This window comes from Parambassis ranga, chromosome 24, assembly GCF_900634625.1.
Source record: "Parambassis ranga chromosome 24, fParRan2.1, whole genome shotgun sequence".
Lineage (NCBI taxonomy): Eukaryota > Metazoa > Chordata > Actinopteri > Ambassidae > Parambassis > Parambassis ranga.
Window position 1 is genome coordinate 13,778,972 of NC_041043.1, and position 14,991 is coordinate 13,793,962.

At 41.4% G+C, this 14,991-nt stretch overlaps 2 protein-coding genes across 2 annotated transcripts; both read right to left on the minus strand.

The window, feature by feature from the left end:
* Positions 1-541: 541 nt before the first annotated feature.
* On the minus strand, positions 542-5,952 carry psmc6 (proteasome 26S subunit, ATPase 6). Its single transcript, XM_028397664.1, has 14 exons — positions 5,805-5,952; positions 5,245-5,324; positions 5,110-5,149; positions 4,966-5,018; positions 4,701-4,768; positions 4,395-4,509; positions 4,090-4,177; positions 3,870-3,931; positions 2,338-2,461; positions 1,957-2,018; positions 1,459-1,579; positions 1,296-1,376; positions 1,024-1,095; positions 542-938 (listed from the first exon to the last, which is right to left on the minus strand). Exons 1-14 carry the CDS (start codon positions 5,887-5,889, stop codon positions 820-822), a joined length of 1,170 nt encoding a protein of 389 aa, XP_028253465.1. The 5' UTR covers positions 5,890-5,952; the 3' UTR covers positions 542-819.
* A 341-nt stretch (positions 5,953-6,293) lies between these two features.
* On the minus strand, positions 6,294-11,579 carry ptger2b (prostaglandin E receptor 2b (subtype EP2)). The gene is made up of 2 exons (XM_028397671.1): positions 10,697-11,579; positions 6,294-10,404 (listed from the first exon to the last, which is right to left on the minus strand). The coding sequence occupies exons 1-2, from the start codon at positions 11,501-11,503 to the stop codon at positions 10,162-10,164; spliced, it is 1,050 nt and encodes a 349-aa protein (XP_028253472.1). The 5' UTR covers positions 11,504-11,579; the 3' UTR covers positions 6,294-10,161.
* Positions 11,580-14,991: the final 3,412 nt, after the last annotated feature.

A 14,991-nucleotide genomic window follows, 5' to 3' on the forward strand; every position in this document is an offset into this window, starting at 1 on the left:
ATGTTGCGTGTTGCTGGGCAGCCTTAAGTAATTTCCCTGATGGGATTATTAAAGTATTTCAAAATCCAAAAAAGATACTTGATTCATTACATCTTTTCCAGTATGTGGTCTGCTTACCTTATATTGTCATGCTCCAGTTCTGCTTTGAAATGATGTTACAAGGCCAAGAGAACAGGTTTAGGCATTTGAACAGTCAGCCACAATAATCAGCTCAAACTGGACATTGCTATGAGCTGTTATTAAAATATTTAGGCTGCTAGCTACCCTACACTTTCAGATTAAAAAAAAAAGCCTCCTAGTACGTGGTATGTGTAATACCGACTTAACCAAGTGTGGACATAGTGGTGTTAAGAGAGCAATGCTCACGTCGTACAGACCTTTTTCCACTCTTAATTATATCGAGGCTATAACAACTGAGTATTTCCAGTAGTGACGACTGTCTTAACAGACAAGTCTCCTGCTGTCATTACAAACACGCAGCAGACAGCTCCATCACACTTGAATCCTCTAAGAGAAAGGAATAAATGCCAAAACACTGAAGTTAAGATATACTGGTATATTCCATGACATGAACTTATTTTACACAAGTGTTTTGTGGGATGCCAGAATGATCGGCTTGTATGGTAGCTCAAACCAAAAAGTGGAAAAAAGAAGTGACTGAGTAAAAGTCACTTTTGGCATCTGGAAGGACAATGTACTTTACCCCCCTAATATTGCTTCCCACAAACATAAACTTTTCTGGCTTTGAGTTACGGTACACAGCAAATCCATAACGATGCAATGAAAAACAACAGGTAGAGAAAAGAATGACAGGAGGGTTTATACAGGCTTGTAGTCCAGCTTGGACTCCAGCTTCTTCGAATCGGCCACCTTCCGCACAGCTTTCATGAAGTCTTCTTGAGTGACATACTCTCGGTCGGAGCGAATTGCAAACAGTCCTGCAAACACGGGTCCACATGAAAAGAGCCGTCAAAGGGTGATGTAAACAGACTGGAACTAATGTGATGATGCTGAGTGATGTACCTGCTTCTGTGCACACGTTTCTCAGATCAGCTCCATTGAAACCATCCGACAGCTTTACAATAGCTTCAAAATCTGAAAATAACCAAGACAGTATTCTCAGTACAGCATGAAGCTTCGGGTAAATAAATTGAAAACATTCAGGCACTTTGCTTTGTGGAACTGTCACACTGCTGACAGAAAGGCATCCAGCCAGACACGGTATGTGTGACATTGTGATGGCAGCAACACAAAAGCAGCACAGCAAGATGTATGAACAGTCACTGCGCACTAACCTATTTCTCCATGCTTGGTGATGGGACTGGAGTGGATCTTGAGGATATCCAAACGCGCCTGTTCATTGGGCAGTTCAATGTCTGTAGAAGAGAAAAGAACAGTTTTTGCTTTGTTCGATCACAGACATAGCACAGATAAAAAGCAACAAAGAGGAGAGCTTACGAATTTTACGGTCCAGCCTGCCGGGTCGCAGCAGAGCGGGGTCCAGAGTGTCAGGTCTGTTGGTGGCCATGATCATCTTGACTCTGTGCAGTGTGTCAAAGCCATCCATCTGGTTCAACAGCTAGGATTACAAAAGAAACGCAACTGTATGTTTCAGTCATGTGTCCACTGTTTGTCCTTCTATTTCTGTATTCTCTTTTGCGAATAAAAGAGAGTCAAAGTGTGTCCAATTATTGACATCAGAGTGCCCTGGGCTCCAAATAATCTCGTGTACTCTCGCAAAAAACACAACTGGTCGGGAGTAGAGATGTTTTTATTCCCAGATTCAAACAGTCCAGTCAACTTCAACAACAACAGGTTAAAAAAAACCCTGGCTTGTGTAAACACACTGCTCGAACTAACCACTGACATTGTCAATACAAGGAAGTAACATTGCTGTAACACTGTTTGAAAGCATGTAAAAACTATAGATGGGAAAGTTTTGGGAAAATAACTTACCTCCATGAGAGTCCTTTGAATTTCTCTGTCAGCAGAGGTTCCCTCAGAGAAACGACGACCACCTAGAGGGGACAACATTTTATTTTTTATTTTTTTGTTTTCATTTATTTTATGTTTAGTTGTATATTGACATCACTCTTTAGCTTATTTAGCTAAAATATCTGCATTTATAGCATCTATTGAGATGAATAAAGCTCAGACTGAAATAAAATCCCATCTACACCATGTCATCATTAACAGTACAAAATTATGGGAAAATTTACATAACGGCAACAGGCAAGTTTAAAAAAATGACAGTGGAAAGCTTAGGTTGCAGCTTCCAGCAAGGTAAAAAATAAAATCCATACATTTAAAAACAATTTAAACTTCCACATTACTGACCAATGGCATCAATCTCGTCCATAAAGATGATGCATGGCTGGTGGTCCCTGGCGTAGTTGAACATTTCTCTGATCAGCCTGGCACTTTCACCAATGTACTTGTCCACGATGGAGCTTGACACTACCTATAACACCAACAGAGACAGACATTATCAGCTTAAAGCCTGCACTGCAGTGTGAGACTACATGCTACTACAAGGTATATACAGCAATCCTTAAGTTAAATTTAATACCTTTTTTTACTACCTTTAGATTTTTTAAAAACTATCACGACATCACGAGTTGCAAGTGTTAATCAACAACCTTTTATCATGTGTACAATGAATTTGACATAAAATGCTATACACAACAGTAGATTTAAAGACTCACTAATGTAACGGTTGTTGCTGGAGCCGTAACGTGTACCGTGGCACTAGTTTGTGGTGGTGGTGGTGCAGCAGCACAGAAAGTTGAGAGTGGTAGAGTTAACTGCTCTCGCCCACCGTGCATGTACGTTTAGTGGATTGCATATGCAACCGAAGCGCGTTAGCTCCCATCTAATGACATTTATATGTTTTTATCATTGACAGTAAAAACTATGGACAGAGCTTCCGTGACGTCACCCGTTTGTTTCTGAAGAGCGGTTTTGAGTCTCAGTGGGAGGTTCCGGGACGTGATGACCGCCGCCATGTTGGCAGCGTCACGTCAACTAAAATTCCGAATATGGACAAAGAGGGGGAGCACGAGCGGGGTTTAGGGGGGCGGGCGATCGTGGAAGCAGGAAACTCACGCTGTGATACGGCAACTGTCTGTCACTCAAGCGGCAACGCCCATAATTATGCGTAATTTTAAGTCCGAATACAATTGAAACGAGTGAGTTGTAAAAAAATTCACCCCCCGTACAATTGACACTAGAAGAGAACCTATCATCTGAGACCACAGCGATTTTTTGTACCAGGCTGTAAACATGTTCTTTTCTGCTGTGAAATCGGCCATTTTAACATGGGAGTCTATGGGAAATTACTCGCTTTTGGAGCCAACCCCCAGCTGTTGCAGCGTGAATTACAAGTTTTGACACTTCCGCATGGGCTTCCACTTTGAGCCCCGAAGGTTGCCGCTTGGTTTTTATAAACCGAACAATAAACCTGAGGTTATTCCCTACTACAGGCCTGAGCCAGTCCTTAAATGCTGGGTCTTCCACCCAGCTGTCAGAAAACTTGTACATTGAAGATATGCCTAGCAAACCAAAAATGTAAGCCGCCAGCTGAGCGTGCAGTGTTTGAAATGTCGAACAACAACTGAATATGACGTCAAACAGCTAAGACGAGGATCTAGATATGACTAAAGCCCACCCAGTTAAACAAACTAACGCAAACTTTAGCAGATAGAATTTCAATAAAAATAGGACACCTCATAGTCTGGAAAAAAATAATACCTATTTTAAAAACATAATACCTCTAAAACAAAATATAACACTCTTAACTGCCTTAAATGATGATCACCTTTTAATACTTTTTTAAAACCCCACGGACACCCTGTAATAGCACCACTCACCTTAAGAAAGTTGCAGTCCAGCTGACTGGCCACAGCTCTTGCAAGAAGAGTCTTTCCAGTGCCTGTTTCAGAGGGAAATTGTCAATATAAAAAACAAATACAAATACTGACCTGATGTACTGGACACACAGTTTTAAAAAATTACATAAAAAAATACCTGCTTAAATGATTTTTTGTGTATTTATTAACAAACGTTATGAGCAAGCATTTAGTAACCAACCTGGGGGCCCATAAAGCAGGCAACCTTTGGGAGGAATGATGCCGACTCTCTGGAAGAGCTCAGGGTTGGTCAGAGGCAGTTCGATCACCTACCACAACAAGACAGAACAATTGTACAGGGATTAATGGACAAGAAAATGCATCATGGTCACCTTGCCCTTCTGATCTAAAACTGAACCTCCCCCAAACTCAGCTATATCTACACATACTGCACACCTGCCTACAGAAATACTGTACACAAGTAACACAGTCTGAGGAAGAGCTAAAAATACATCTACACACATCTAACTACATGCTAACATGTACCTCTCTCAGCTCACGGATCTGTTCAGACAAGCCTCCAATCTCAGAGTAGGAGACGCTGCCTGGGTCCTCATGGGACATGTTATACACAAGAGGGTCCACCTCCCTGGGCAGGTACCTATGAAAGAACGAGACACACACATGGCAGCATCATTCAAACACTAGCTGTGTATAGAAACCAACAGTGCAGTGACTTTATTGCAGCACAATCAAAGGGTGTAGTTTAGGAATAGTATACTTTTACTGATTTGTACAATTTGATCCTTTAAAAGCCTGTGATACACCAATATCAAGTCTTATCCAACCTACCTCATTATAGTAAGCGTAGTCATATCCAAAGCAACTCTGGTGCCTGGCTTCAGCTGTGATTTATCCAACTAGGGTGAAAAACATAACAGATTAAAGACACATTCTACAACCTGTTGTCCACTTTAACTGTGACAAACTTTATACATTGTGTATTTCATCTAAATAGGCAAAAATATATAAGAATAATAAGATTATTTAGGCAATGCAAACACTGTATTTTAAGAGAAGTTGTTATGGACCAAAAAAATGGTTGATGAGTACCTACCTGTCTGCGACATCCCACCACGTATCTGGGGCCATTGGTGGCCTTGACAATGACTGGAAATGAACACACACGCTTATTAGCATCACACCAACACATGGCCTTGCAAGAAAAAGGATGTAATCTGATATCTGATAATGAACTTACATTTCTCCTCTGTCAGTTGTTTGAGCACTTCTCCAACAATCTGCAGTGAAGAGAAGCAGTTAGAAAAAGGACATATCAAATTCTGACTTTCCTCCTTCTGTCCTGAAACCTTCATATCTGCCACAGAATTCTTACCTGACCGACACTCTGCAGAGCCTTTAGGTCGTTCTCTGATTTCTCGTACTGTTTAGTTTGCTCTCTCAGCTGTTCTCTCACTAGAAACCCAAACAGAACTGATACTCAAAACACATACTTTAAATGACACATTATTTAACTCAAACACACACAAGAATCAACGGGTTTAGAGACATGTCAACATCAGCTATCAGCTATCGTTGACGTGAACGTTAGCTATCAGACGTTAGCTTCACGAAAATAGTTGGATAACGTACCAGCTGTGGTAATAACGTAACAAAGCAATGATCTTCACATCTTGGCATTTGAAATGTATTAACCACCATACTGTAAATCATCATATTACTACTGTTTGTCTACTCGGTGTAAGCTAAGATAGCACTGTTAGCCAAAACCGGTTTTCTTCCATTCATTTCTACGAGCATGCTAACTGCATGACAAAGCACAAGCTAGCTCTCCAGCTAGCTGATGTTGGTTATCAAATAATATTTATCAGATTAATTCAACCAAACTGTGCACTCAAAACACGGTGACAATGTCAAAGTTAAACAGTCCCTTACATTCTTTTAATCGTCCGTCAACTTCTTTATGTTCCAGTAATTTTTTCCTGTAGTCTTGCAACGCTTTCTCTCTCGTATCCGCCATGATGCCCTGTTGAATCCTGGGAAATTGCAGCGTCAGTACGTTGTTTGCTTGTTTGTTGTCAGGGCCGCCCCCTGGCTGCGAGAGTGGGTGAAATGTGCAGATACAGGCTAAAATAAATATATAATAAAAAGTGACACATTATAATGCATTTATAAAATAATATACTATTGCTGTGTTAGTAATATAAGTGCACATTTTTTCATAATTTGTAAAGCTTTTGTGTTGCACCTCATGTTGAAATCTACTATCCTAAATGCACAATTAAATAACAAGACAGTACACAAATGTTTCACATAATTTATTAACAGTTAGGCAGATTGCTTTATTTATCACAGATAGTCAGATAAATTGACCACTGCAGACTGTAGATTTAGAGAAATTTTAAAAAAAAACCAGTAGGGGGCGTTCAAGCTAAACATGAAAACACACTGTGAGCAATCTCTATTGTAGCATCCTGTGAAAAAAAATTGTAAAGCAAGGAGAGACAAGCACATTGGGACTCAGTATAACTTTTAATCAGCATTATTTAATCTTCAATAATCCTGTGAGATTATGCAGATTAGTAAGTAAACCAGCAATGTCCCCCTAATAACACTTCCACAGAACCGTCAGTTAAGAAATGTGGTGATACTAATGAGGAAAAGAAAGGAATGAGACTACGCCGGACGGGGACATCAGTGAATCTTGTTTTGCAGTATATAGTTCAGGCCCTAAAATAAACAGCAGCAGCTAGAGTTTACATTTCCACTCAAAATGATGGATTGAGTGTGTACAACAACAACAGATCGGACGACTGACTCTGCTCATCTTTCTGAAAACTGAAGCCGGCCAGCAGCTTTTGGGAGTCAAAACATCATGTAAACACTGTTCTGGGATCTGGCATGTGATCGCCTCAGGCCTTCTTCCTTATCATTTCCTGTAAGTGAGCATGGGAACCAAGCCCATACAACATGGATGTCAGGATATCATGGATTTTTACTGCTGCTTGTTTCCTTACGAAACTCCCTTTCCGTGCTTTTCTTTGCCATTACATTAGGCACACAGAGACGTAATTGCAAAAAGCAAACACTGTCGTTGCACGTCTGTGCTTATACATGCTGTTTTTAAGCGTTCACATGCATTCACATTGACAAGTATGGCAACTTGAAATGAGAGACACTTATCACCCTGATCACCATCTTGTTCTACGCAGCTGAAGAGGTGGGACCAACAATTCAATTTCAAACATGTGAAAATAGCAGCAGAGTTACATTTAAATATAGTTTGGGAGGCATCCAAACTGAGACACCACACACACAGCTTTCACGCAGCTTCCAGGAAATGATGCACATTCTCTTCATTCTCGACTGGTACACCAAATGTTTGACACGCTAAAAGGGTCGAGTACACAAAATGTACATCAATCAGCTGGGGAGGAGGTCAGGATTCAAATGCATCTCAGAACAGCAAACCAACATTATTCAATGCATCACATGTAGAGACATTTTTAAATGTATTCAGAGAAGACAGGCCCCTAAATTTAGAGATTTCAACATTCGACATAATATTTAGCTGCAAACTTAGACTAAACTTCAACATCAAAGAGATTTTTGTTTTGCATTTATACAGGAAGTGGTTTTAAAAAGGCTGTATTGTGTTCTACATCTGTCACGTTCATAGCGTACTGTAGGTTGCTTAATCTGATATAAATCCATCTACCAATAAAGGTCATATCAGCATGAACCACTGCTTTGTTCATGTTCTTCAGTTCGACGTTAAAATAACTTCCTCAAAGTTTTATTTTAATGTGACTCTCACACACATAATAACCATATCATTCCAAACACAGAAGAAGAAGAAAAAGAAGAAGTTATCAAGTTTAATGGGACTTGAGAGAAAATACAATAAAGCTCCATTAACAGTTTTTAAAGCAGCCACATGCCGTTGTCAGCAGACTGATTTGTGAGAAAGTGCCGTGCTTCGTAACAGATGCACGTGTACAGAGGTCACCACTGATCATCACTGACCTCTGTACACACATCACTCCTATTCTTTCTGAGTTTATGTGTGAACTTTGATCAACTTTCCTTGTTTACCATTAAAAAAAAACTATGGACAGACTTGCCCCAATCAATTCAGACATGTGAAAACAATTGTGGAAAAAAAAGGATCTGCTTCATTTATAACGTCTTGGCTATAATTCAATGAAAACAACCATGGACCCATGGAGAGAATGATTTGTTAAATTTCCACTGAAACAGGAAGGGCCACACCGTGTAACGCTCATTTAAAAAAAATCACTGTGTGTGACTTATGCCTGTATAAGAAGGTTAAAAATGGTAAACATACATACACAATGTCTGGTTTCTATGGAGTCACACGGCAAAAATACACTAATAACACTTATCTGCTGTCAAACAAATACCAATACTACACCAGTGCATGCCAGTTTTTTTTGCTATTTTTATACATAATTGCTTTGTACTGTGCTCCTATAGCAACCACAATTATGTATGATTACAGCACAGCACTTCATGATGAGAGCAGCCGTCTAAAATACACAAAAGTGATCCCATTCTAGAGCAAAATTCACCTTTAAGTGCTCCCATTTCTAGATAAATGAAGATAAAATAACTGGTTAAGCAAAGTTCTGAATAGCTAAGGGTGCGGGTGCACTTCAGGCAGTGTGTGGGTGTCGCATCAGATGGCAAGCTGACAATATTAGGATCAGTCCAAACACACTCAGCTGCTCTCTACTAATTTGTCCATATTAGGACAGGTAAGACTTTCTCAGAAAAAGATACACAAAGTTCTTCTGAAAACCCGTCTTCAGATAAGACTTTGGGAGAAACCACCAAAACCAACATACAAATGCAAAAATCCAAATCACTGTCATGTCTAATATTTTTTCAGCTCAACTGTAATATGAGGAGGCTGTACAATAACAGCTTAGGCTTGGCATAGGAACTAAATTTATATGATAATGTATTAAATATTGTTATTGACCATAAGTTATCGTATGATGTTAACACACAGTTATATTCATGCCTTATATACTGTATGTATAGAATCAATCAAGGTGTGTGAGTGCATGTGCTGCCTGAGGCATGTTAAAGTCAGGCCATGCTGATGGATTGATAGATGATCAAAGTAGTATTGTGACTTTAAGGGAAGCTGTTGCATGCATGTAATGCTCGTGGTTTCCAGTACTGTGACGCCCTCAATCTGATAAAGGTGTTTACTGTCAAAAAGCTGTAATAATGTATTTTACATACACTACCAGTCCAAAGCTTCCAGTTTTTTATTGAAATTCAAGCAGGTCAAATCCAAATATACTGTATATATATATATATATATATATATATATATATATATATATATATATATATATATATATATATAGGTTGAAATGTGGTGAAATGCCTGAGGTTAAAAAAAATAAGGTAGTGTTACATTAAAAATAATGTACATGGCAGATGGCCTTGGGTAAACAGCTTAAAGCTGTTCTGCCGCGGTGGAGGTTGATCAATCCTTGAACGTTGGTGCTACTGATTCCTACAGGTGTTCACACTGGTTACTTACAAACCTCTGTGTCTGCATAACAGTGGTTGTGAGCATTGTTTGAACAGTGTTGTACTGCAGAAAGGCCGTTGACAATGGAAGAGACAGACCATTATGACACTTAAACATGTAGGTCATTTCTACAGAGACACTGTGAAGAAAGTCAAGGTGTCAGTTGGTTCAGATTCCTTCTACTTCAGTTCTGATGACGCTGCGTGTTTAACATTTTTAAGACAATTCTACAAGTCCAGTCGCCTTGCTTCAACGTTCTGAACTCTGACAGGATGATGTCTGGCAGACACAAAACCACAACGGAATCAGAAGACAACAGCTTGCATAATAGGTGGCAACAGTTTCAACTGCGGAGAGAAGATGTGGATGGCGCTGACATACTTTCATTTCAGAGGACAATGAGACATTAAACTGCATAATTTACAATAGAAACTGGAAAACTGGTAGTGTTGATAATGAAACGCTCTGTGTTTTGTTTTGTTTTTTGGTCATTGCAGTCACTCAGTGATTCAGGGATCACACAGAGCAGGTCACCCCACGGCTCCACCACTAACAAAAAGCAGCTGTCACATGACTTCTCAGTCCAAAGAAACAGTCATTTCCTGTTTCAATCTGTGGCAAGATCTGCTCTCTTTTGACAGCCTGCGCTTAAACACAGAGACTCTGACTCCACAGGCCTAACAGGTATACAGAGTAACTTATCCATACCCACTGTCCGCATCATTGCCCCGCTCCCGGAGGCCTCCTATCAGTCTGTTTGGCCTGACCGCTCCGATCAGCCCCCCAGGCTTCCATGGACTTTTTGGGTCTCATCTTCCTCCAGATGACCTTGATGACGGAGGGCCGGAGGATGATGAAGACCCAGGGGTTGATGATCGAGTGGCAGGACAGAAAACGTAAAGCTTTGAGGTCCTCAGCATCATTTACCTTGGTGGTGGTTGTGATGTGTATGTACACCCTGAGCTGCAGATGGCGGTTAAGAAAGAGGAAATTGAAATGGGAGGATCAGAACAGGAGTAGTACAATACATTGCACAAGGGAAAGAAAACATTTCCAGGTCTTTGTACAATATAAAAAAATGCAACAAACCCAAGAAATCTGTGTGTACTTAAGTACGAAATTATAAGATTTGTATTGAATATGGAGAGAATATTAAGCAGGTTGCAGCTCACCTGAGGCGATGATAATTGCTGACTAGGCTAAACACAAACTTTTTTTATTCCCAAATATGTTCCAAACATTTCCAAATCCTTACTATTAAGGGGAAGGTGCAGAAGATGAAGACCACGGTAATGATGACCAGCGGCAGGAGATGCTCCACTTCCTCTGTCATAGACAGAGACGTCCGGAAGGACTGAGGAGACGCTCCGGTTCGACGTGCTTGTCGTCTCCGGTACATCATAACCAAGAGGTAGATGACAGAAATGTTGCACACCACCGTGCTCGAGGTCATGATGAGCATGAGAGATGCGTAAATTACGACGTAAACCCTTTTTTCAACGTTCATCTTCAGGAAACACCAGGTCCCCGGACAGTACTGCACGTACTGACCTGCACTGATCAGCAAAGGAGCGACACAGAAAAGGACGCTACACACGTAGATGAGAGCAATAGTGATGTAACCACGAAAAATGCTGAGGTGTCTCTCGTAAAAGTAAGGCTGAGCCAGGGAGAAATACCGCTCCAGCGCCGTTACGCACAGGATGGCCAGCGTGGAGAGGCTCAGAAAAGTCATACTGAATCCGAAGTAAGAGCAGAGCTCCCGGTTTGAACTCATTCCTAGAAGAGTCTTCCTCCGAGCGTATGCTGACAGAACCACAGGACTGACGGAGAGGGAGCCGAGCAGGTCCGTCATGAGGAGCGTAGTCACCAGGACCTGGTACAAGGACGGGGTGCTCTTCTTCCGTCGAACTTTCATTAACACCAGCGCCACAGTATCGCCCACGACACCGGCCACGAACATGATCGCTGAGGTGATGGGCTGGCTGTCAGGGTCCACCTCGGTAATGTTTTGACATCTGTGGTGGTCTGAGAACCCGTTGAATCCCTCCGAAAGACCCATTGGAACGTCGATCGGCTCAGTTAAAAAAAAGCACGCTGCACTCACGGATCTCGAGTTCACAGTTCTCAGATCTCAGATCTCCGTCCCCCCCCCCACCCCAATCCCACGTTATTTTACGCACGCGGTTTTAATTTTTCCGGTATCAGATAGGCTACTGAGTCATAGTGCATAACTATACAGAAAAAAATCTCCAGCTGAACTTTATTAACAGTGCCTTAAATAAGTCAGGTGTTTCATTCAGTACATCCAACATGAATTGATGTGAACTTTGTGTAACTAAACACTGAAGTGTCACAATCATACCTCATAAATCAATAAACCGGTCTGATGACTGGCTCTTTGGCTGTGTGACATTGAAGCTCCATTAATTTTTTAAAAACTTTATATCTACATAACTGCACCAAAGGGTAAAACAAACGCCTCGTATGTACAAATAAGTGACAAAAAAAATCTGATTCTGGTTAAAGTGGGCGTGCTGTGGCTGCAGGAAATTAGGTCAAGGCTAAATATCATCCCATTGATCTCCTTGACAACCTGATTACAGGCAGTCTGCCTCTGCGTTGACCATTTTTTTATCGTAATGTTTGCTGCCATCTCTTCTGTGAAAATGTCTGAAGGCCGTCTGGGTCAACCATTTAATGTGTCCCCCCGGTCCTGTGTCTGCCAGGAAATGACCTCTGCTGCCTTTGTGTCATTTGGCACAGATGAGTGAATGCAACCCAGTAAAATTAAAAAAACAAGAGAATGTAAACATTCCTGTGCTGTGCAGCTTTGCACAGATTTCAGTCAGCTGAATAATAGCTCTGGTTTGAAACTTTCTGAGATGGAACTCCCTCAAATCATCTCCTGCCCACATCAGATAAATGGAGACCTCTTCTGGTGGTAAAGATGAGAAACACACCATAAGTGGAAGGTTTGTCTCCTTCACTGCACTACAACACATAACAGAGCGTTACATTTATGAGGCTGATAGTTGAGGAAGTAAAACACTGACACAGGCCCCGTTCACACTGCAGAAAGTCAATCCAGTTAGAGTAGGATTGAATCCGGATAGCCTTTAAGCTGGATACGTTCAGACACCACAAGCGTGTCTGCTAGGTAGTTATATACAGAGTCCATTCAGGCCGAGATAGGACCATGCACGTGCATGAGTTGTGCGTTGTTTTTTTGTTGTTGTTTTTTGGCCCGTGTCGCTTGTTCTTTCATTGTTTTCAGTTTAAAAAGCAGTTTATTCCTTTCTAGCTACATCGAAAATAACTCGGGGCAAACATGTCATAGTTCGACGGTTGTTTACATACGGTTCTGTACGCGACCCGGACACTGTACCCTTGAACCAGAAGTCTCACGTTGCTAGCCGGAATCGCTAGCCGCATTTGCGTTCAGACCTGAGGCAGATGTAAGCCAATCCGGCTAGATCCACCTCCAAGAGCTGGATTGAAATCACTCTAGATATATCCGGATTTGTGTTGTTCAGACTCAGAAAAAAACTATCTGGATATATCCAGATAGGGCCCGAATCCTGCTCTAGCCGGATTGATTTCCCCAGTGTGAACGGGGCCTGATCAGTGACTGGATCGAGGAAGTGGTTCCCATTTTTAAGGAAGGTGACCAGAGTGGGTGTTCAGACTACAAGGGGAGCCCACTCCTCAACCTCCATGGTACGGTCTAAGCAGGGGTGCCCGAGAAGAGAGTCCAGTCAACAGTCCAATCTCAAATCCAGGAGGAACAGTGTGGGTTGGTCCTGGCCCTAGAACAGTGGACCAGTTCTTGACCCTCAATAGTGTCCTCTAAAGAAATGATCACTACATTCAGTGGCAGTATACAGACATGAACTCACTGGTATTGCTGTCAGCTTTACAGTCAGTGTCACTGCTGGTTAGAAAATGCCATCTACTGTGGACTTTCGCTGTCTCCACTAGGACAAGTTGGCACTAAACACGTTGGGAAATGTGTACATACAATTGTCCATCTGTTCAAAATATGCTAACTACAGTCAGTGTTTCATTTCCTTATTAAATGTAAGTACTTATCTCCTAAAGCTACATGCTAATTTTGAGAAAACTGTGTGCTGTGCAGTTTATGATGTCGAATTTCTCATGTAAAAGTACAAAGTAAATCTTTTGTATAATTTCCTGCATCCTGCAGATGGCACCAAGAACCAACATTTTGCATCTTCAACATGTTGTGATCTTCTGTATGGAATATACTGTATGTTGAATGAATACATATGTTAATGTGCTGTCCAAATTGGCGTTATGTGTACAATGTGTCCATCTTTGACAAATCCTCAGTAGATTATGAAGTCACGTGTGGACAAAAAGATATTTAAACACTGAGCTTATTTTTTTTTTAAAAAAAAACTGGAGTAGGGGTCTGGTGCAATGGCTGGCAAAGGCCAGGCCAGAGAGGTGACGCTTGTATTTTGGCTGACCCTCCATCAAGACTGTAGCCATATTGTTCCTTTCCAGTAATTGCATGTGGTTATGTAATTATGCTGTGATATGCTAAGTAGGGCAGAGTGTGACCCACAGACCATGGACGATGGAATTTCAGGCCATAATGACTGATATTTACATGCCTCTCACCCAAATATGCCTGACGCAGACTATTATTCTGCCTCCATGTATTTGACAGCAGCTCTATAAACATCAGAATTTGTAACCGCCGTAACAATAGCATACTTCCACATGTCTTCATTGTGCATTCTTCTTTTACACTGCAAGATGTAGCCATATGTCTTCTTGTAGGTAACAGATGCCCATGTATTTGTTTCAGTAGTGGCTGCGTTGTACAACATCACTGATCCCAGAGTCTGGGTTAGGTCAGTTTGGCTTCTGTCTAAGGGGAAACCAGAGTGTCCTGTCTCTCTTTTCTTTGATGTCTAAAAACAGAACGCCTCCTTTAAGCATCAGGAAACCTTGTCACAAGAAGAATGGATGGAAGCTGCAGGGCTTGAACCTTAGTCCTGGTCCTTCTTGAGCTGTCCATTCAAACACTAAACAGCAGCTTGTGTTTTTTTTTAATGTTGAGTGCTAAGCTGTGGGTTGGAGTGAGCGGCTCTCTCACAGCCCCTCTGACCCCAATGCTGTCATAGCTGGTAATTAGAGGGCAGACCCCAGGCCTCAGCTTCCCACTAATCACCATAAAACTGACCATATAGGCCTCAGCATTTCCACCTCTCCAAGGGTGGAGATGGAGGTTTACTTGTCTTGTCTTTCCCAGGCAGTTTGGATGAGTCATGAGATGGTTGCCAGTGGACTGAAGTTCACCACTTTTTGCTCCCCTGCAGTACAAATGCCTTAATGACCTATTTAGCCACTTGTTTGAGACATGTAAAAATGTATCTGTGAGGTGCTGGCTAGTGTGCTTAGGAGAATGAAACATGAAGAGTTTGTGAGCTTATGTTAACCACAGACATGTGGTAACACAAACTGACTTGAAGATGAAGTTCTGGAGCTTATTCATAACCAGAAACTGGACTATAATTA